This window comes from Fundulus heteroclitus, chromosome 13, assembly GCF_011125445.2.
Source record: "Fundulus heteroclitus isolate FHET01 chromosome 13, MU-UCD_Fhet_4.1, whole genome shotgun sequence".
NCBI classification, from domain to species: domain Eukaryota; kingdom Metazoa; phylum Chordata; class Actinopteri; order Cyprinodontiformes; family Fundulidae; genus Fundulus; species Fundulus heteroclitus.
Window position 1 is genome coordinate 19701969 of NC_046373.1, and position 20820 is coordinate 19722788.

Genomic DNA, 20820 nt, shown 5'->3' on the forward strand with positions numbered 1-20820 from the left:
GATCAATAAAAAAGAGAAAAAAACGTTTCAGATAATTTGATATTGGTTTTTGTTTTATTAGAAATATTTCACAATCATTTTTGTGCTGTGAAAACTGTACATTTACATAGGTTAAAACAGAAATCTCGACAAGAAATTACTCAATACAGGTAACTAAAGTCGGGTTTTAGGCAGGACAAGGAAATAAAAAAACATATCAGGAATTGGCTGGTAGAACATACAGTCGAGTTATAGTAACACACTGTTACAGAAGACATGAGGTTATATTACCCACTGCTTTACAGCGGAGAGTAATAACAAATATCCTGAAGAACAATTAGGAGATAATCAGAGACTCATTCACTCTATATCATCTTTTTTTAAATATAGAAGAATGCTTAATTTTCACAGACAACTCCAAATATGGAGTCTTGTGCAAACAAACCTCTAGTGGATAAATTCCTAATACAATATTCTCATAAAGCATCTATTTGCACTGTAAATATATATGGAAGATGGTATAAAATTTTTCAAAGTATCGGTAGGAAAAAACTCTGCCTAGATCATAATATCAGTCATTGCTTGAGCATCAAGCGCCCATCATATTGCACTGTTACACACTTGATGGCTGAAAACACAAAATGTGTCGAAGTCTCTGCTCAGTCCAAGAGTCCTGCAAGGCTGAGAAACAAAAAAAGTGCGATGATGAAAAGGCCTTTAAAATCCGCATGTACGACATGGAAGAGCCTGCATCTTTGTGCCAGGTGTCCAGCCAGCAATTCCCAAGAGTGCACTGCTCTTTCCGTGTGAGAGTCCGTGTTCATCCTGGTGCTGGTGTTATGGTGTCAAAGCGGAATACTGTGGTTACCAGGAAATCCAACCAACCGGCACTTCCATCGCCACTCAATATGTTTGTCCCGATGCAGACCATATGGGCTCACAACACATTGTGGATGCATTAGATCCTGTTTTTGTTGTATTGTTGGGTAACATAAAACAACAGAGATGACTAAAAGGGGAGACAACTCAAAACTATAGACAAAGCACTGGAAATAATTAATAGCAAAGACAAACCCAGTGAGAAGCACTACCAAGGTGAATTAACTTGTCTTCAGAAATGTTTTTGTCTCAAACAAAGAGTCTCATTTTCTGCTCGCGATAGTTGGATTCGGGTGCTGAAAAACTCGAAAAGAGAAAAATAAAAACACTGCACGAAAAAAGAAAACCAAAGTGTGTGCCCATTTGCTAAAGTCCATCGTCTTGGAGGATGAAATCCCTTTTTTTTTTCTCTCTCTCTCTCTCTTTTGCGTTTTGTCTCGTCGTGGAAGAGAGTTCCGGCTGTGCCTCCCGGGAAGCAGGGAGGATTTTTAAAGTTTTTCAATGTTACTTAATTTTTTTTTTCTCCAAAGTCGATTTGAAGGAATAAAAGAGAAGCACAGACATGTCGAGCACATCCTCTGAAAGCCCCGGGTTGCAGGGGTCCAGGAAAACTGCCGGGGGGAAGCGTCTATGGAGCCACAGACAGTCCCAGCCCGTGGACGCCACTGACCTCTCCCGCCAACCCATTCTTTGAGCTGTAGGAGCACTCGGGTGAGACTCCACCACTGAGAAGCTACATTAAACATCCCCATTGCCATCAACCCCACACTCTTCCATCACTTCCTTCTCTTCCTACCCTTCTCGCTCTGGCTGAGGGTTTGAAGACAATGATTCTGGGAGCTACTTCCTTCCTCTTTTGGTTCGTCTACCGTCATCCATGAAAGGATCCCATTCCTGAACCAAAAAAGGTGACCGAGGTGAAACAAGGCGGCTTCGCTTGGCCCCCCTACTCCCCCTCAGACCTCCGTTTGCAGGTCAATAATGTCCTGCCCCACCAGAGGGATGGTGGTGCTCGTCTTCTCCCACTCCACAGAGTGAAGCTCCAGAGGTGAGGCGGCGAGAGGCTCCATGTCTTTACGCACCCATGCGGGCGGCGACTGAGGGATCCCCCGGACCCCTTCCCACGACCTCTCCATGGGAGCCTGCTGTTTGTCCTGTCGGAGCAGAAAGACAGCAGCGTTTAGAACTGGTGTCACTTCAACACCTTTTGGGGCAATTATTGCATTGTGTTATTATAATAGGTGAAATGAGCTTCTAATGATGGGAAATCGGAGAAATAGCTCCTTCTTTGAGGCATTGGACTATATGAAGGTGTGTCTCATCTACAGGGAAGACATTTAGAGAGAGTGTGAGGTTGTATATAAACACTCACGCTGTGGTTTGTTTTGTCACTTCCTCCTGAAGACACACTCCATCTCACAGACTGTAAGAAGGAAGAAAATACATCCTTATTCAAATGACCTCCAGGTACCAACAACTTTAGTTCTATACACGATGTTGCACCTCACTTTTAAGGTCATTTTTTTGTTTGTTTCCTTTTTTTTTTTTTTTTTGTATGATTGCCTCTTTTTTTTGTATTGTATGTTCAATATATTTCCTGAAAGTGACAGTGGAAGTAAACGATGAACGTAATATGACGAGGTGTTACCTTGCTGTCAGATGCTGGGGACTCTCTGTCTTTCTCGGTGTGATGCAGCTTCCTGTTCAGGTCCTGGAACATGTTCTGGTGGCGCTTCTTGGTGTGCATGATTTTCTAGAGAAGACAGAAAAACAAAAGTTCCCAAGATTAGCCCGTGCAAAAAAAAAAAAAACGGGAGTTAAACGCAGCATGCACATTTTATAATTGTGAAGGAGAAATACATTCTAATGTTATTTACCTCAAAGTCCAGCTCTGCATAACGGGATTTCTGTCGCTGCAATCCAACAGTAGGGAAAAAGAATAGAGTTAAACTTCTGAAACACGTTAACAACATGTTTTAGAAAACGCATAAAGCAGCAGCCTTATCTCTTCCTACCTCCAAGGAGCTCATGGACAGGGTGGAGATAGTCTCGCTCTTGGACATCATTGAGTTCATGGACTCGAAGGTGTTCTCCAAGCTGCTGTGGGTGATGTGCGACTCGCTGGACATGTTGTGGATGTTCTGGATGGGTGAGTCCCTCTCTGAGTACGACACGCTGACCTGGTCGGCTGGGATTGAGCCTATCCCGAAGGCAGCCTGGGGCTCGGCGAAGGGTCCGCCGAGGTGCATGAGCCGGGCTTGCGGCAGCTGATCCACGCTGATGTTGTACTTTGTCGGGTCATCTTTGGGTTTGGACCTCAGGGTGGACGTAGTGTTGGGCAGAAGGACGTAGCCGCTGCCGTCGGAGACGCTGCCCTCCGCCTGAGCCAGAGCCAGGTCCACGTCGAGTTGCTTGAAGAGCTCCCCCTCACAGACGTACACGGGGTTCCCGCAGGTGGGGTCGACCCCTCCGGGCAGGCGGCTTTTCTCTCTCTTCAGGGTGAGAGTGTGGCTGGAGTACTCGGGGACAGCCTGCATGTGGCTGCCCTTGGATGGCAGGGTGTGGAAGTTGGAGCCCATTGGAAGTTGCATCTGAGGAGGAGTCATCTTTTCTTCAGAAGAACTCATCATTCCTTTAAGGAAAAAGAATAAAAGATTAGAAAAACAAGCAACAATGCCTCGAATGAAAGGTTCAATCAATATATGTATAAATTTGGCAGGCAAGCCAAGATTTTTTAAGTGCTAGCCTTACCTTGTCTGTTTGAGTCCCCGTCCTTTTCATTATCAGACTGCTGATAAAAGAAAAAAATAAATGCTATTAGCGCTTAATGCATGCATATATTCATTTAGGAATAAATTTAAAAAGCACTCAAGACATTAAAAAGGCAATTGGCCAAGATATTCACCATGTGCTGGGGGTGGCCGTTGTGATGAGAACTGCCAGAGTCTCCATTCCCATCGTCTTTGCGGTCAACTACTCTGCATTTCACAGCGTCCTGAACCTAATGAATACACAGAAGATTCAGAGAATTGGTAACAACATTCCAGCTCATCTAACCCGATCAGAAAAGAACGAAATCATGACATAAAAAAATCTTTATTCCTTTCAATTCGTTTGGTTTTAGTGCCTTCTTACCTCTCTACGCAAGATGCAGTGGACCATGACAATGATGAAGCCCTCCAGAGAGTCGAAAACGGCAAACAGGATCTGGAAAAGGGCGGAGCGCCGGTCGGTGATGGCCAAGACAGCAGACATCCAGGTGAGAGCAAGGAGAGGGAGAACCACGCAGGAGCTCCACAGTGATGCCCTGCAGGATGACATTACATCACATTAGTTTTTGAGTTTCACACCCTGACTGCTGTGTATAAGTTTCAATAAACCCCATAAAGGTATATTACACCCTCCAAATCATTTCATGGAGGTTCTTGGTGAATAAGACCTACCCAGCTCTCTCCTTCAGTTTCACGTCAGTGATGCCGTCCTTGGAAACGAGCTTGTTAAAGACTAGAATACCAATGACCATATTCACCTGTGTGAATAAATAAAATATGCATTAGACAATGCAGGGTGATGGATAAAAGATAAAAAACAGCCTGTGTTTACTGTAAAACTTGGAAATCAAAGTCTAGAATACGAACCAAAACAACAGCGGCAGCGGGTCCAACGAAAGAGTAGAGGAGTCCGCCCTCAAGAGACAGCCAGCAGCTATGAAAGAGAAGGATTCATTAGATTAATTATTGTTTTATCCAATAAAAAGAAGAATGAAAGCAGCATAAAGCAAGAGTGGAATATGAGGCCAAACTTACTAGTTGACGGTGCCATATCCCTTAGCTTTGGTGAAACCCACAGACACAGCGACTACCAGAGCAGGAAGTCCTGAAAGTAAAAAAAAAAAAACATGCATTACAATTGGAGCCAACGGGATAAAGGCCATAAAGAAAAAAAACTCCTGCAAGACTGATAGGAAACGAGATGCATCAAAAGCCTTGTCCTCTTACCCCAGCCCAAGCACAAGAAGCGCTTGCGGATGATGCGGTTGCGCAGACGACCAGTGACAGCCATGTAGGACTGCCAAGCCTCTGTCAGCACCCAGCAGAAAGACGAGAGGAAAAAGAAGTGCAGCAGGGCAGCTACGAGAGTGCACACCACCTGTGGGGACCGGGGGGAAGCAGATAGAGAGGTACGGTGAGAAATCTGCGCCCGAGAGGTTGTTAAGACGCCGCGGGTCAGATTCGGAGCGCGGCTTACCTTGTTGCGAGCCTGGGTTTGTCCGACCAGAATGAGGGCGTTTGAGCATATAATGGAGAGGCAAAAGTTGATGAGGATCACGGAACGCTCTGAGCGAATGTACCTGAAAATTTAAAAAAAAAAGAGAAGAAAAGGGTTAGGGGTCGGACGATAAATCACTTCATATCATGTAATATTAGAGGCTGATTTGCTCGGAGGCACACTTACTTCCAAACCGAGACGTAGATGATGATGAGGAGCAGCAAGGTGAGGGAAGAGACCCCACAGCCGACGATGAGCGTAACGGACGGGAGGTTTGCCTTGTCCATGATCTGCACAGGGAAGACAAGAGCAAAAACATGCCTCTTAGCGATGATTACTAACACACACAGGCAGTCATGCACCCGGAGAAACCAGTTACGCTCACACACACACACACACACAGCGGTAAGAATAGGAAGCCTCTGGGTGAGCACTATCTGGAAGAGCAGACGGCTCCCTCAGGGGCAAACAGCTGAATGGCACAATCAGGCCACGGCTTAGGCAAGGTGACCCCAAGGTGAACGTGTCAAAAAGATGGAAGGCTGAACTAGCAAACGGTGGTGGGCTTTGGAGTCAGTGGAGGAGGGGGTGAGGATTCGATGCTGTTTTTTTTTTTTTTTTTTTTCCTGTTTGGCGTGTCCTCAATATTTTGCTGCCAACCCGCAGCTCCTGTTCTACCTCCGGGGAGCTGCACGGGAACAGGTGGACCATTATCACCTGCATTAGCGGCGCATTAATCTGCCACCACCGGGGCCCCTTCTGATCTCTGACAGCAACCTAGCGCCCGCTCTTGCCGCCAGCGGCTCTGACCGCTCTGTGTTTCAACATGGCTCCTGGCGCCAAGCTAATGTTGGATTAGACTTTGGGAGGGGTTGTTTTATTGCCTCTCCTCTTTGCTGGTACACCTCCACCACCCCCAGCTTGTGCATCTCGCACTTACTCTCCAGGCTTTTAATGAGGCTCTGGGTTATGCTCACACCTCTAATCCAGTTGTCATCACCTCAGAGTGTGAGCAGGATGAGCATTATTAAGGCTCCTCCTTTCAGTAATGTTGCAATTATAGTACTAATAATGGTCTAAGAGGGCAAAAAGACGAAAAACTAGTGATTTGTCTTTAAACGGTGAGAAACTAAATATCCTAGCATATAGAGGATATGCAGGGAATAAATTAGCACCAATTTAAGTCGTTTTAGGCAATATGAAAAAGCTGAAAAATCTGCATATTTCGTTTCTGTTTTAATGTTATTGTCCTTAGAAATAAAATAGGGAATTGGCAGGTTCGGCCTTTAGGAAAATCCCAAATCGGCACCGGCCAGGAAAAGCCTGGTTGGTGCAACTCAGATTACAAGTATGACGGGAAGATGCTTCCCAAACATCAAAGCGCAGATGGAGAATTTCTCCTGTGGCAGAATGAGACCAATTTAGTGTGTTAAATTTGTTTCAAACTCTACACGAGTTGCATCCCCAACCAGATGGCATTTAGCAGAGGGGTAAGTTGTCATACTGCCTCAGCTTGCAGGGAATCTGGGGTATAACACGGTTGATAACAGTGTGTCCTGTTTCCTTCCCTCTCGGTATCTGGGTCAGATCTTGCTCCCTTGGCTCAGTGAGCTCCAGACAGCCAGTTGGACCTAAATATGAAGCACGTCCTTGACCGGATGGTGTGCTCTCCTTTTCCTTTTCCGTTCTTTAAAACTGTATATTGGGAGTGATCAAGGGTATTGGCTTTTGGGGGACCGTTATGTCTCAAGCACATCGAATGAGACCCGCAACACCTGGCTGATTTCACCCCCACTCCGAAGCTCACCCTTTTCTGTCATGCAAATCTCACCGGTGTTCTTCGTGGAAGACACTGTTATTGAAAATGTCCACAGCGCACATCAAAGGATAGGTGAAGAGGCAGGCGATGTGGGGATGGGGGTGGTGGTGGGAAAGGAAGAAGAAGGGAGTGCATTGCCATCGGTGCATGACCAGACGTCTGTCTCTCATTGGTCGGCCTCCCTGGCATTTCAAATCCTGCTGTTGCGACCGGAGAAGAAAGAGAAGTCGAAGCAGGAGGAGGGTGGGGGTGCGTGTAATTGAGAATTCGGAGATATTGGCAGAGAGGGGATGATTGGCTCAGCTGCCTCTTTTTCTTTTTCCCTTTTCTACTGTGGTGGCTGATGCTGAGAGGAGGAGGGAGGTGATGCTCAGATTGGCAAGAGCAGGTCAAATCAAATCCGGGATGTAAACAAGTCGAAGCATAAATGAAATAAAGAATAATTAAAGGGTTTTGCTTAGGTATGTGCTTATCTGCAAACTAATGAGGACATCAAGAAAAAACGGAGGGATCTCTTTGTTATCTGTTGATTAGATTTCAGGTGATGCTTTTCCCTCCGCTTGGCGCTTTTAAAGCCTCAAGATGACAGGGTGGAAGCTGAACGACTTATATCGCTTTTGCGCATGGAATACGTCCATGCACCGTGGTTACTTTTATAGCATGCATGCTCGAAAACAACCAAAACGGAAACAAATAGAGCAAATATTAAGCAATTGTTAATTTATTGTGCACCTTTCCTTATGTTTTTTTGCAAGATAAAGTGACATCGCCTCTGCGTGCACTGTCAATTGGACTGATTGCCGTAACGAAGATGCTATTAATCTTCACCAGACATTGACATCTAAATGCATTTTCACCCCCCGTTAGAAAACGTAACGCCAACTCGTTGCTCGATTGTGTTTTTTCAGTAGAGAAACACGCAGGTCCTCCGATCCGCGGCACCTGCGCGGAGACAAAGGAGCGCTGCTGCAAAAGCCCCCCACTGGAAAACAACAAGTCCCCCCATCCGCTCACTGGCTGCACCGCATTCACGCCGCAGGAGACATTTAGCATGCACACCGTGTGAAGGAGGAAGAAAAAAAAGAGAGAGAAGAAGAAGAAGAAAAAAAAACAAGCCCTTAGTGGGAACAGACAGGAGACTTACCGAGTCGAAGTTGACGCGTGCTAAAATGGCGAAGGTGGAGAGGCTGTCACACACGCATTTGGTTCTGTGTGAATGAACGGGCACCGCTCTGCAGCTCCGCGCAGACCAAGAGCCAAGAAGAGAGGAGCTGCACAGGAGAGAGAAGAGGGGGAGTTAGGAGAGGAGAGAGCTGACAAATCTCTGATCTGAGCGCTTTCTCTGTGTCTTTTAAAAAAAAAGAGAGAACAAAAAAGGGGTATGTGATGAGAGAATGTGGAAAAACGAATAACAAGAATAAACCAGATTATAACGAGATGATTTTTCTTTAAGTAGTCCATTAACATGAACAAGGATGCCAAAAAATTTTTTATCTGAGAGACAAATATATATTTGCAGCTTGGGATGCAAATTTGCATCTAGGGATTCGTGTGCGTGTGATAATTGGAATGTGCGTTATGATTAATAGTGACAGATCTTCCCAAATGCCACAATTAGCATAATGCTTATCACACAGTCCTCACGGTGGACAAGGAACAAGAAGGAAAACATGCACCATGATTTACGGCCATTTTTTACCCTATCTGAGAGCTCATACTGTACATCCCTACATGCATTTGTTTGATGTGGTTGCAGAAGCAACAGGATTCGATAACCCCCAGCTTCTGACTGGCATCACATAGCCAGCAGGTTCACACTATCTTAGGAAAGTAGTCACAGGGCAAAAACGCTGTGACATTTTACTATAGTAAAGCATAATGCATATCTGCTTTATTTTCATTAAAACCTGCATGGTATTCTATATATATATATGTCATGGAGAAGCTAATGGAGTTCTTCATTTGATCAGACCGCTGATTTATGCAAGCAAACAGTGACCCCCACAAAATGTGCTGTCAGCCAGTGCTCCATCCTGCCTCTGTTTGCGCATTAATCACATCTGCTGTTTAAACTGAATCTAATTTGACTGGAGTCATATCCCCACCCCCCCCAACCTGAAAGTCTATGAGGTAATTACATTTTCTTTCCCAGTCTTGCTTGCCTCAGCTATGGGTGTTTTTATGAGAAAGTGTGGTAGCTCCTTTCTTGTTTGTTCCTGCACAAATACTTCCTAACGCTAGAGGTCTACAACTGTAACCATTGGAGATCAGTTGATCTAAAGTACACAAAGGTGTAAAGATTGAAACTAGCTGCAAGCCAACAAGCGTGGACAACTGTTTCTCTACTTTGCCTGGCTGCGGGACAGTCAATTACACCTGGGGGTTCAGCTGGCACATGTAGTTTTCCTTTCTCCTCCTTGTCACAAATGACTGACATGAATAACTATTGTTTTCTTTTCAATGAATTTGTGACTGAGGTGTGCCTGCAAAGAACCAGACAAGCAGCACCTTTTTCAACTGAAAAGGCCATCCCTTTTACTTAAAAGTAAATAAATCGATGAGAGTGATGGTCAAATGCACATTCAAGGAAAAAAAAACAAAAAACATCAGTTAACACTTACGTCTCGCTCTCGTCCCATGAGAGGCATGTTTCATTCACGGTGCCCTGCAAAGAAGAGGCAGATGGAGATGGTTAGTGTGAGGAATCTCTCAGTAGAAAAAATGGAAACATGTAGGCTGGGACACCTTACTACAAACGTGTGAGATGCAACAGCTTGCCGGCAGAGACATGCCCACAGTTTTTTTTTTCTCTCGCCCCCTCCCTTGTGATGCATTGATGAAACTAAAAACAGCCACTTATCAGCTGCGGACTCTAATTTTTGCGCATGATGTCTCATCCTCAGGCGACCATTTGGTCGCTTCGGAGAGGTTCGCTGGGTCTCAGCTGCCACAAGCCGATGCAGAAGTCAAGGTGTCGCAGCAAATGTCAGGAAAATGTCAGACTCTCTTCTCTGTGCTGAACACTCACAGGGAGGCTGACATTTTTTTCCCCCTCATTAGGTTGATCGTTAGGGGACTTACATTGTGCAGGTGGGGGAACTCGATCTCCACGGGGGTCGACAGGAGGGTCGGGGTGGGACTGACAATCACGGTTACCACCTTGGAGTTGAGCAGGGTGGTGTTGCTGTGGAGGAAGAGCACACTTCACCGTCAACACTAGATCTCGGACGTGTAAGACTTGGAAATAGGAATGCACGAAGATGAGGTCTTAATAATCAAAACAGAGTAATGTTACCTGTGGAAGGACATAATTGAAGCGAGGTTTCTGTAGAGGACAATGCCGGTCACAAAAGCATCATTGCCTTCTGGAAAAAACATAAAATAAACACCCAGTTAGTCTTCAATCTAAACCTCACACTTCTATGACAAAATGTTACATTTATATGATCTTACCAGATGGTTTGAGTGACAGAGCGTCACGGGCCACGGAGATCTTCTCCTCAGAGGTCCTTACCCAATCCAGCATCCCCCTCCAGCCCTTCACGGGGAAGGTGAAGTTAGAGCTTGTGGTTGTTGGGCGCTTGTGGATGCTCAGCACTGAAAAGGACAAATGGGAAAATACAAGGGGTCATTGTGAGTAGGTAACCCTCAAAAAGATGTTGAATTCATAAATCGGCATAGGATACCATCTTCTCTGTTCAGCATGTGACGTTTGCATTTCCCATATAGCTATTCCTACAAAGTTATTCTCCAAAATGTATTCAATTGTGTCAAATGAGCTTGCCACATAAACTATTACATCTTACAGATAGCAGCTGGTGAACTTGAGTGTCTAATGGATTACCAGTGCATTCAGGTTCTGCTTGTGCAGCAGGTATATTGAGATTGATGGACTTTCTGGGTTTTCAATAGGATAAATCATTCTGACCATGAACTGAGCTCACCTAAATTCTCGGTGACCTCATAAATGTCCTGAAAGCCGCTCATTTGTGTGCCGATCATGTTCACAAAGTCCTCGACAAGGCGGAGGAACCCCTTGATGTTGGCACCCATCTAAACAAGAAAAGATGGAGAGAGAGAGAAAAAGAACATTCAGATATAGCAGCGTACAAATCTGGTTTATTCGCTCAGTCAAGCATAGCTACAGTTTAGTGATTATTCGTGGACGCGCAGGTTGCAGCCAGTACTTATTATTATTTCAGAGCGCTCAGCGGCTGACTGAAAAGAGGAGAAAGCGCACAATTCTTGCTGCTATGCAACCGCTGAACTTCCGCAGGGCCATAAATGGGCAGGCCGTTGATTCATCCTCTGCATTTTTTATTTTGTCCTGTCTCTTTTTCTCTCAGTGAAAGAGGAGGGCCACCTGACTTGCGTGTGTCTGACGCAGAAGAGCAGCGACGTGGGCGCGAGGTGTGTGCTTTCGCATGCGATGTTCTCTCTGTGTTTCTATACAGCAGCAGCCGTCAGTATGTGGGATGGCATGGAGACACGCAGATTGCAGAGTGGGAGTAGTGATTTTCCCTGATTCAGAGAGGCAGGGGCCTCGGTAACTCGCCCTCTTGCTCTCGGATCGGTTTGTGCATGAAAGTGTGCGTCCATAACAACTTTTTTTTTTTTGGAGGCAGGGCTTTCTTGGGAAACTTGCAGGAACATTACGAGCGTCACTGGAGTGCGGAGGAGGTTCGACAACAGTTGGTCGAACGTGACAATGTTCTGTTCGGGCTAATCTCAGTTTAACAAATTTGATGAGTAAATGTCTGCGCATCTCGTGTAATTTTTTGTTCTTTCCAACTTCTGTTCCAATTAAAAGGTTTGGGTGAATAAATGTTTACTTCAGTGCACGTGTCGCCTGGGCTCCTTATCTTTTGGGCACTTATGTACTCTCTTGCAGATATTTTCTTCTCCACACACTCATCCCAGTTAGACAACCTCAGTATAATAGACTTATTTTTCCCCCTTTGCTTTTGTGAACTCTCACAGTCACACCTTCTTATCACGTACCAGTTGTGCCTCTTCCCATTTGTCACGGTGTTCCTCCTTCAGTAGGTTGCTGATGGTCTGGACGTAGTTCTGCAGATCGTCAAATACAAAGGCAGAGGTGTGAGAAGACACCGAGACCATCTTGATTAGATGCAATTGTTTCCTGAAAAATGATGAACTCTAGAGTTGTGAATCTCTTAAAGCAGTTTGAGCGTACCTCCACATCAGCGTTGCTCAGCCTCAGTCTGGTTCCCTTGTACAACTCTGTGGTGTTCTTCAGGATCTCCATTATGGCCAAAAGGTCACCGCTGTACTTGGCTTTTTCATCAGAGGAGAATCTCAAGCGGGAAATCACCTCGGCAACACCATCAATGCTTTGCCCAATCTGTGCTTTGGAGATGTAGTCCCTTGACTGCAGAGACAGAATGAAAAGGTTACTTATGTATTTTTTTTTAACTCTCCAGTAAAGTGAATTGTAAATCGATTTTTTTGAACTTTATCTGTACTTTTAGGAGGCCTACCAGCATCTGAATGTTCTCGTAGTTCTTGGAAACACACTGGATGTAAGTGGGGTTCTCCCAAGAAGCGAGACCTACAGCGTCGAGGGTGCAGCGACGCAGAATCAGACCTGTTGATGAGACGAATAACTCTTGGATTAGTTTTAGTGTGGATGAGGGAAAGGCTAATGTGTAAAGTCAGCGCACAGGCCGTGAAAGTACCTGAGGCATCAGCAGGGCAGGCAACGGCAGCAACATCTCCAGCGGGGGTTTTCTTCCACACAATGTCTCCGGTGTTCTGCTCAGGACAGATCTCATGGGGCTCTAGAATTTAGAACCAGTTTTTTGCATAAGTTTCTTGTTTGCTTTTGGCTTTCTAAAAAAAAAAAACTATTAAATTATCGTGCTAGAAACACTAACCAGGGCATCTCTTCTCACTGCAGCGTTTCTGCTCCCTGGTTTCACCGGGGCAAGGTTCTCCTCCAAAGAAAGGTCCCTCACAGGCTCTCTGTCTCTGCTGGATGCCTCCACCACAAGTCTTGCTGCAGCTTCCCCATGAGCTCCATGGATGCCAAGTTCCATTAACTGCAGGCATTAAAATATACTCATATAAACACCATCAATTCTGCCCTAATGAATAAAATGCACTTGGATCTGGGATTTATTTGAAAGCTTACCGGGACATTCTTTCAGGAAGCAGTTCGCTGTCTCTTTCCAGCCACCGTGGCACTCTGAGCCTCCGTAAGATGGCCCGTTGCACTCCCTGGTTCTCTGCATGGTGCCATTGGAGCAAGAGGCTGAGCAGGTAGTCCAGGCAGACCACTCATTCCAGGATCCATCCACTAGAGGGAAGCAGAGGAGTGCGCACACAGGAGAGTTATGGGCTTGGCAAGGACAAGACAGACCCTCAGTCCTCAGTGGACACCATGAGAAACTCGCCGAGGCTACTAACATCTCACATGACCCACTTCTGCTGAGCTTTAGCAGAACAAAAAGTTGAAACTCAGTCATCTGCCCTTCAACTATCAAGTTCAAACTCTGATTTGGAATGTTTAAAGTTTGTATCGGTTAATCGTTTTTGCCAATGTATGGATGCAATTGTAGCTAAAACTTTTTGATCAAATTCAGCGACAGGTTAATAAGGAAGAATACTATTTGAATGATAGAACTTGGTACGAGCTCAATAGAATAAATGTGAAAATAAAGCAATTTAATTGCAATTGCCACTTATTTCTAAGACAAAATTATATTTCTATCACAGCCAAAACTGGTATTAATCATAAACTTAATTTCCTTTGAGTTTCAAAGAAAATACTCAATCATCTCGAGGTAATGACTTTAAGCTCTCCAGCTCCCCCTTTTCTGTTTTAGCTTGCCAAACAGAGACACCTGCTGGTGATAAGGTGCAACTACAAAAAAACTCTAACAATATAAAAAAGAAACCTGACATAAAAAAGCATGTTTAAAGGACAATTAAATCTAAAAAAGAAAAAAAAATCCACTCGGTGATGCAGAAACTTTCGAAGTACAACTTTTTCTGCACATGTGTAGGTGGTGCTATAGAAGAGTGACTTTTACCAGTGACCATGAGCACAGAGTGAGTCACAGGCAGCTGTTATGAGGCCACTGACTAACATCCACAGACGCTTTTATTCTGGTGAGTCAGATGAAATTGCAACCTGCCATTGCAGTTGTGATGATGCCGATCCAATTAGGTGACTTAATTAGGCTCTCATAAATGAATCAGTCAGATTACGGGTTAAGCATCACATCCTGAGCTTGTTATTGTGAAGTATTAACATAACAATTTGGCACTCAAACGGAATTTTAGGATTTCTTTCCTCCAAAGTAACAGAAATTATTTTTTATTTACCTGGGCAGACAGCGATGTTGCAGAACTTGGTTTGTCTTGTGGCTCCGCGGCAAGGCTGTCCTCCATTCTGGGGCTGCTTGCAGGTGCGGGTACGGTCACGGTAACCGCGACCACATGTGGAGGAGCACAGACTCCAGGGGGTCCACTCATCCCAAGCACCATTCACTGTAAGCATGTGATGACAGACATGATTTAATTAACGACGACATTATTTATTTGAACAATATAAGGTATTTTGTTGAAAATCCTCAGCAGATCATGACTCTAAATGATCTGTGCTTCTTTGAAAACTTTTTAAAGGTGCGCTGACTTTTGGGTTGAGTTTCAAATTTCTGCTTAAATGCTTTTCTAACTTTTTTAATTTGCATAAAAGTATATGATTGAGACTTAAGCTTTCTGCTATGCTCGTGTTAGGATTCAAAGACTCACCAGGGCAGACGACGGAGTTGTTGCATGGTCTGTTCTCACGGAGGGCTCCAGTGCACTGGGTGATGAAGGAAGAAGTTGCACAGAGGCGCAGACGACTCTGCCATCCCTCCCCACAGGTGACTGAACACGCGCTCCAGGATGCCCACTCATCTGTCTTAGTGTCTGTTGTAAGAATAATAAACACTCTCAGGTTAGGGGGTTGTGTTGCTTCACTTGAGTCTTCTATTTGTGGCAGGACATTGTTGCTGTCTTACCAGTTTGAGTTGCAACAGCTCCAGGGTGGGACTCATCAGCGTTATCTCTTTTCAGACCAATAATGGCACGGAGACCTTGGCTCCTGCTCCTCTCTTTGCCTGTGAGAGAATGAGGTAAAAAAAATGCATAATTATGGATTTAAAGCCCATCCACCTGCAGCAGTGTTTCTGAGTTAATGACAAAATTACAGCTTACCAATGCAGGCCTGAGGGTTGCAGGCACGGCCTTCCTCCACTGTTCCCTCACACACTCCATCCTCGGGCTGGCAGGTTCGGCTGCGCACCTGGACTCCGCCGCCACACTCCTGGCTACACACGGACCAGCGGCCCCAGACTGCCCAGCTCTCTGCAGGGAGAAACGAAAAAAAAATGATGGGGGGGACATGTTGAGAAGGAGTGGAAACTGCAAGTGCTGAGAGAAAAAAAAATTACAGCAATTTGAAACTATATTACTACTTTTGTGCAGCTTCGCGTTTAAGAGCAGGAAGTGAGTAATGTTTTCTTTATACGTGGGAAATGAGCAAGGACTTTTCTTTGTGAGCAGAGCTGTGCACTCTAGCGGATAGACATTTCATTGGAAAATACGACTGTTTTGCTTTGATCCACTTGGTGTGAACCGCGGTCACAGTGGTGTGTGCGAGTGCATGTTGCTATGGTTACAGCAAGTGCAGCTCTTTGATTTCTGGTGCCAGCCGACTGTGAGGTCTTTGTGTTCCTTTCCAGCCCGACACACAAACAGGCTCTCTGTGCAAGGCTGAGCAATGTGTGAGGTGCAGGAGGTGATGCTACTTAGACTTAAGGATGCAACGGCAAATATCCCTAACAGCTTTGATTTGCTCCCCATTATTTTGTGGGGTTGCAGATCAAGAACTCTGGCTCTGCAGACATGGATCATTGCTCTCACCAGCCCTTTAGACACACTCCAAAATCAATGGGTGGTTGGAGCCTGCAGAGCTGTTTAGTTTAGGAGAATGTGATCCCCTTACTCAGATAGATTAGTTGCTCATGAGACTTCATTATTTTCTGGGTTTTCTTAAACATTTTTTCAAAGTTCACAAGTCAAAACCACACTTACTAATAATCTCAGCATCACGTCCGTTGTCTTTGGAAACAGGGGTGCATTTTTCAACATAGACGCCACCTCTGTAGCAGCTTCCTGGCTTCCTCTTTGGGGCCTCCCAGCACTGGCAGGGGGTGTTCATGATGCCACAGGGATAATCATGGGTACTGCTGTTCAGGCATTTTTCCAACCACTGGCACAACATCTGGCAGGCGGGCATGCTTGGGTTCCTCTTCCCCACAACCAGAAACTCGGCCTTGAACTCGCTGACGCCATGCTCTTCCCCGATGGCCTCTAGGGCGTTCCTTGGGGCCACCTTGCGGATCTGCAGGAACTGCTTGCTTGACTCCAGGTAGGTGACGGTAGTGGACGCATCACACAACCTGACAACCTCGTCGAAGCTCTCCATACCCAGGTAGGTGCGAGAGGTCTCGATGAAGGAGTCGAACTGGAAGGTCCTGATTTGGCGGGGCACGCAGGAGTCGGTGGGCTTGGTGATTTTCATGTAGACGTTGTAGCGGCGTGGATCGGGGTTCTGCAGGGTCCAGGAGCAAGGCGCAGAGGGTAGGGTGGTCGTGGAGGAGAACACACCAAAGAAGCGGCTCTGCTCCAAGGTGGCACAGGTTGCAGAGGCCGGTCCGGAGGGAGTGCAGGAGGTCAAACCGAAGAAGAGCAGGATGAGGGCCACACAGGGGCCGGTAAGAGCTGACCACGCCATTGGGTCGGCTGAGATAGAGGATGGTGTTGCTGAAATCTGTTGTTTTAACTCTGTTTTTTTCTTTGATTTCTTTGTTGCAAGTTACTGCACTTGATTCAGATCTCTTGATTATCTTCGCAAACCCCTCTGAAGATTGCTTTTGTTTTAATGCATCAGAGTATTTGTTACCTCAGAGAGGGATCTGTTGAAAAAAAAATACATAAAACATGTTAGTGTGCTTTCCAATTGATAGGTATTAGTATGCACTGCAGAATACAATGCATTTTAATTGAACCCATTGTTAAGCTCATATTTATGCAGCAGGAATTGTTGTCTGATCTGTATCACAGTGTTTCAGGCTACGCTGAATGATCTAAAACGCCCTGTTTTCTGGAAAATAATTGCTGTGGCGGAGCAATTACAGTCCTTCACAGCGAGCTGGTATCTCCAAGCTCTTGCTCTTTCCTCCCACACACCTAACTGTGTGCGTCAGTCTGACGTCCATACAAGCTTCGCCACTGGCAACTGCAGACGCTTAATAGTACCATTATTTGTGCAATCCAATCCTCTTACTAAGCGGTAAACAGGGGTAAAAAAAATATCTGCAGCCGCAGTGAGAGGTGATCACATACCCTGCACTGGCATCTCAGAAATTGCATTGGGAATATTCCTGTCATTACTTAGCAGGGAATAAAGTGAAATTATGTTAATGAATCTGATTTTTGCACATTACGGTGAATGCATTGAGAGAAAATATGCTTTATGCATGCCCTTTCTCCAATCCTGCAGAGGTTCCTTATGCATATGGGTAATTTTATTGCTTTTGTCTTGTGTCTTGCAAATATGCTTCTTCTAAACTGGTGGCTCTGCTGAGTCGCTGTCTAAAGCTCAGCATTACCAAAGTAAAACAGGATAGAAAATACTCCTTAGAGCTCAGAAGAGAGTAAAGCTGTTGCTCAGCAACAGGTTTCACATGCAGTCGGAACTAGTTTTCTGCTTTATCATGGGTTCTCTCTTAGTCTTTATATCACGCAGTTTTCGTAATTATATGATTCCTGAATTTCATGCAGCAGGAACTGGGTAATGTAGGACAAATTAATTACTATGTCAGAGCCTGCAGCAGAAGTGTGTATTTACATGTGGGGTTTGCCATATAAATGAAGCAGCAATAGCACAATGAATGCATATATACCGACTGTGAGAAGCACCTGCACTTCTCAAGCAAAGTACTCATAATTACATCTATCACATCTCTCCCATCTTCCCTGCCTGGCTCCCTCCCCACTCCTCCGTCTCTGCTCATCTCATCATCTCTGTGAGCAATGCAGCAGAGACCTCTACCATGTGTCAGCGCCTGTCTTTCTCTCTTCCCCCCTCCCCTCGCTGTTTTGACAGCCGGAAGCTCCATGAATGGGCATCTGATGAGAAAGAGTTTGAAAAGAAAAGTCCAGCTGTGGCGGGAGAACTCTCCCTCCCCTCCCCATCTGCTTCCACCCTCCCCAAACCTATTTTCCCCTACCTCACACTTGTCCATTTGCTGTCGTAGACAAGAAATGTGCATAGCAGGCTGCCCTAAGAGGGGGAGTTTGTTGTTATGGAGACAGAGCTTATTTTCTGCAGAATAGTGTGAAAAACCTCCGTATTTGCCATCTGTGAAATGCTTTCTGTTCATGCTGACGCACAAACCTTTTTAGAAGCTACAAAGGCAGGAATGATTAAGTAAAAGACTAAATCACTGTGAAATAATAAAGAATGTGAAGGCACTTGCAAGGATTTGATTGCTGATAGAGATGAACTTGTGGTTAGTAGTTTGAACAAATACTGAATCAGAAAGCAAAGAAATATAATGTAAAATGTTACAGACTGCTTTCTGTGAGTCAAACTAGGTACTGTCCAAAGCCAGTAGGGATTATTTTGTAAGTAAATTTTTGCCTGAGTGTTATTTAGGATATCATACTTTCTATAGTGAATGTTCATTTGAATAAAAAATATTAGTTGAGCAGAAAGATCAAGCTTTCCTCGTTGTCCTGAAAAACATTTGACAGAAGCAGTTTTTGCACCCATTCATTTCTCTTTACTTCCACAAAATGATCACATTTCTTTTTTACTGCAGCCACTGCATTGAAAACTCTTAATGTGCATGAAAGTGGACTTAAAAGCGCTGCAGGAAATACATTTTTTTTTTACAACAGCAAACGGTTCATTGCACACTGCAGAAAGGACCTCAGTTTGTGGGTTTGAAGCAGAGTTTTGCAATGAAGCTGATTTGTTGCATGGATAGGAAACTCACTAAGTAAATCAAGCAAATCTAATCCAGATGATTGAAAATTCTTAAAAATTCAGTCTGACTATTTTTGCATTGTGTATGATCAGTGCCTCTGCAACAACGTTTAAATCTTTCAGAAGGATTCAAACATTGAAGGCAAACCAGAAAGTTCTACGAAGCAGCCTGTTGCCTCACTTTAACTTTCTGCTGCCTCGCTCGTCGACACAAAGACGCAAGCACAAAACTACTTTGACAAGTAGCAGCGTGTCCGTGTAACATTTAAACAATTAATAAACAGCCATTGTCACATAGACGCACACAGGAGCTGGCATCTTCCAAACCAGCGGAACAGCTCTCACTGAGAAGCAGTTCAGGCAAAGTTTAGGAGTTTCAGCACCACGGTCAGCGCTCACACGCTCCACTTTAAAACTTCACCACGAGAAAAAACACACTCAGACCAATTAACAAAGACTCCCCGCTCGCTTCTTACCTCGAAAGATGCTTCTTTGAAGTCTTATCAGCGGCTCTCTAACCGGTCCGGTCCAAGCGTCTCGGATCGGATCTGGTAGCAGCTGCTGAGTTCGTCTCTCGGAAAAAAAAAGTCTGACTAGACCTCAAAGACTTCAGATCTGAGCCTCTGGCCAAAAACTTTCGCAGTTCTTTGCAGACCGCCGAAAGAATGCGCCAGGTCCAAAACCCTCGAACCCCGGAGCGGGGATCGATCCCAAGTTTCAGTGCAGTCCACTCTCACAAGCAAAGAAAAATGAAAAGCGACTCTAACCAAACTCCAAAGAGTTTACTACCAACTTCGTTTAGTTGCTATAGCCTATCCGAAAGGATGGAAGCGGCGTATAGCGAAGGGACAAATTGGTTGTTGTCGGAGCTCCAGCAAGACAGTCCGTTTTCGCGTGTCTTTGTTTCTTTCTAAGCTCCAGAATAAAAAATAGTTGGTACTTCTACTCCCGGCTTCGGAGTCTTCTTGCTTGTGGTCTTTGCACTGCAAGTGGGTCCAGTCTCAGTGTGGTTTGTGGCCTCCACTCGCGGCTATATATCCCACCCCGCCCCTCCCAAGGCGGTGCGTGGATGGAGTAGCGAAGTGAATGAGACAGCATCACGGGAGAGGGAGGGGAGGCGGGAGGACAGCGCGTGGCGAGTGTGCGGAGGAGACGCGGCGATGTGTGCGAGGGCGCGCGCGCGCGCGTGCGCGTGGAAGTGTGAGAGACGGAGTGTGTCAGCGCACGGAGGAGGGAGGGAGCTGAGCCGGCAGAGGAGGGGAGGGACCTGTGCAGCGAGACAAACGATAATGAAGAGCAAACTACGCAGGTATGAACGCACAGCCAAAAGGTACCGGAAAGAGGATCAACGGAATAGGTGTGCAGGCAGCAGCTAGGGGACGCGGTGAAGAGAGATCAATTGTTTTCCAGATGAATTTCACTGCGACATAGCTGGATGTCGTCGTAAACATTTGCAGAGTAAAGGGTCTTGTTGGAGCTCGGGACGTGCGCTCATGAGACCTTTTTATGACTCTTTGCAGTCATGCAAGGCGTTAAAGTCTAATTAGAGATTAGAGTATGTTATATGTTCACGGTGTTTTTTATTCATGCGTGGAGAACGCGTGACACTGCAGAACATACATTGGGAGTCACTTCAATCATTTAAAAATTGCAAAACAGAGTCAAATGGGCTGAAATTCAACCACAAAATACTAATAAAAATCGATTAATTAAATAAATAAATAAAAATGCAATAAACATGTACGTCACAGTTTAAATAAAATTAAAAATACATACATGCACAGGAAGAATATAAATGACAAAA

The 20820-nt window shown here is 45.1% G+C and overlaps 1 protein-coding gene across 3 annotated transcripts; it reads right to left on the minus strand.

Moving 5' to 3' along the window:
- Positions 1 to 32: 32 nt before the first annotated feature.
- LOC105935146 (adhesion G protein-coupled receptor B1) lies at positions 33 to 20010 on the minus strand. 3 transcript variants are annotated; one of them, XM_036145314.1, is made up of 32 exons: positions 19493 to 20010; positions 16055 to 16938; positions 15176 to 15325; positions 14980 to 15078; positions 14726 to 14887; positions 14297 to 14461; positions 13101 to 13265; positions 12844 to 13008; positions 12646 to 12747; positions 12448 to 12554; positions 12144 to 12338; positions 11948 to 12016; positions 10891 to 10999; positions 10400 to 10543; positions 10242 to 10311; positions 10028 to 10130; positions 9568 to 9611; positions 8091 to 8217; positions 5314 to 5417; positions 5107 to 5209; positions 4857 to 5007; positions 4665 to 4734; positions 4497 to 4563; positions 4302 to 4387; positions 3994 to 4165; positions 3764 to 3859; positions 3610 to 3646; positions 2874 to 3490; positions 2736 to 2771; positions 2507 to 2611; positions 2231 to 2281; positions 33 to 2012 (listed from the first exon to the last, which is right to left on the minus strand). In XM_036145314.1, the coding sequence occupies exons 2-32, from the start codon at positions 16755 to 16757 to the stop codon at positions 1815 to 1817; spliced, it is 4572 nt and encodes a 1523-aa protein (XP_036001207.1). In that variant the 5' UTR covers positions 16758 to 16938; positions 19493 to 20010; the 3' UTR covers positions 33 to 1814. The 3 variants fall into 3 exon arrangements, with proteins under 3 accessions (XP_036001207.1, XP_036001206.1, XP_036001208.1); XM_036145313.1 differs by having other exon boundaries at positions 3610 to 3649; XM_036145315.1 differs by lacking the exon at positions 2231 to 2281 and having other exon boundaries at positions 3610 to 3649.
- Positions 20011 to 20820: the final 810 nt, after the last annotated feature.

Excerpts from the sequence above, each read along its gene's own strand:
- LOC105935146 (XM_036145313.1), bottom strand. The coding sequence starts at position 16,757 with ATGGCGTGGTCAGCTCTTACCGGCCCCTGTGTGGCCCTCATCCTGCTC. Across the intron at positions 14,888-14,979 it reads AGCTGTTGCAACTCAAACTG|ACACTAAGACAGATGAGTGG; the intron begins GTAAGACAGCAA and ends TTCTTACAACAG. Across the intron at positions 9,612-10,027 it reads AGTTCCCCCACCTGCACAAT|GGCACCGTGAATGAAACATG; the intron begins GTAAGTCCCCTA and ends TCTTCTTTGCAG.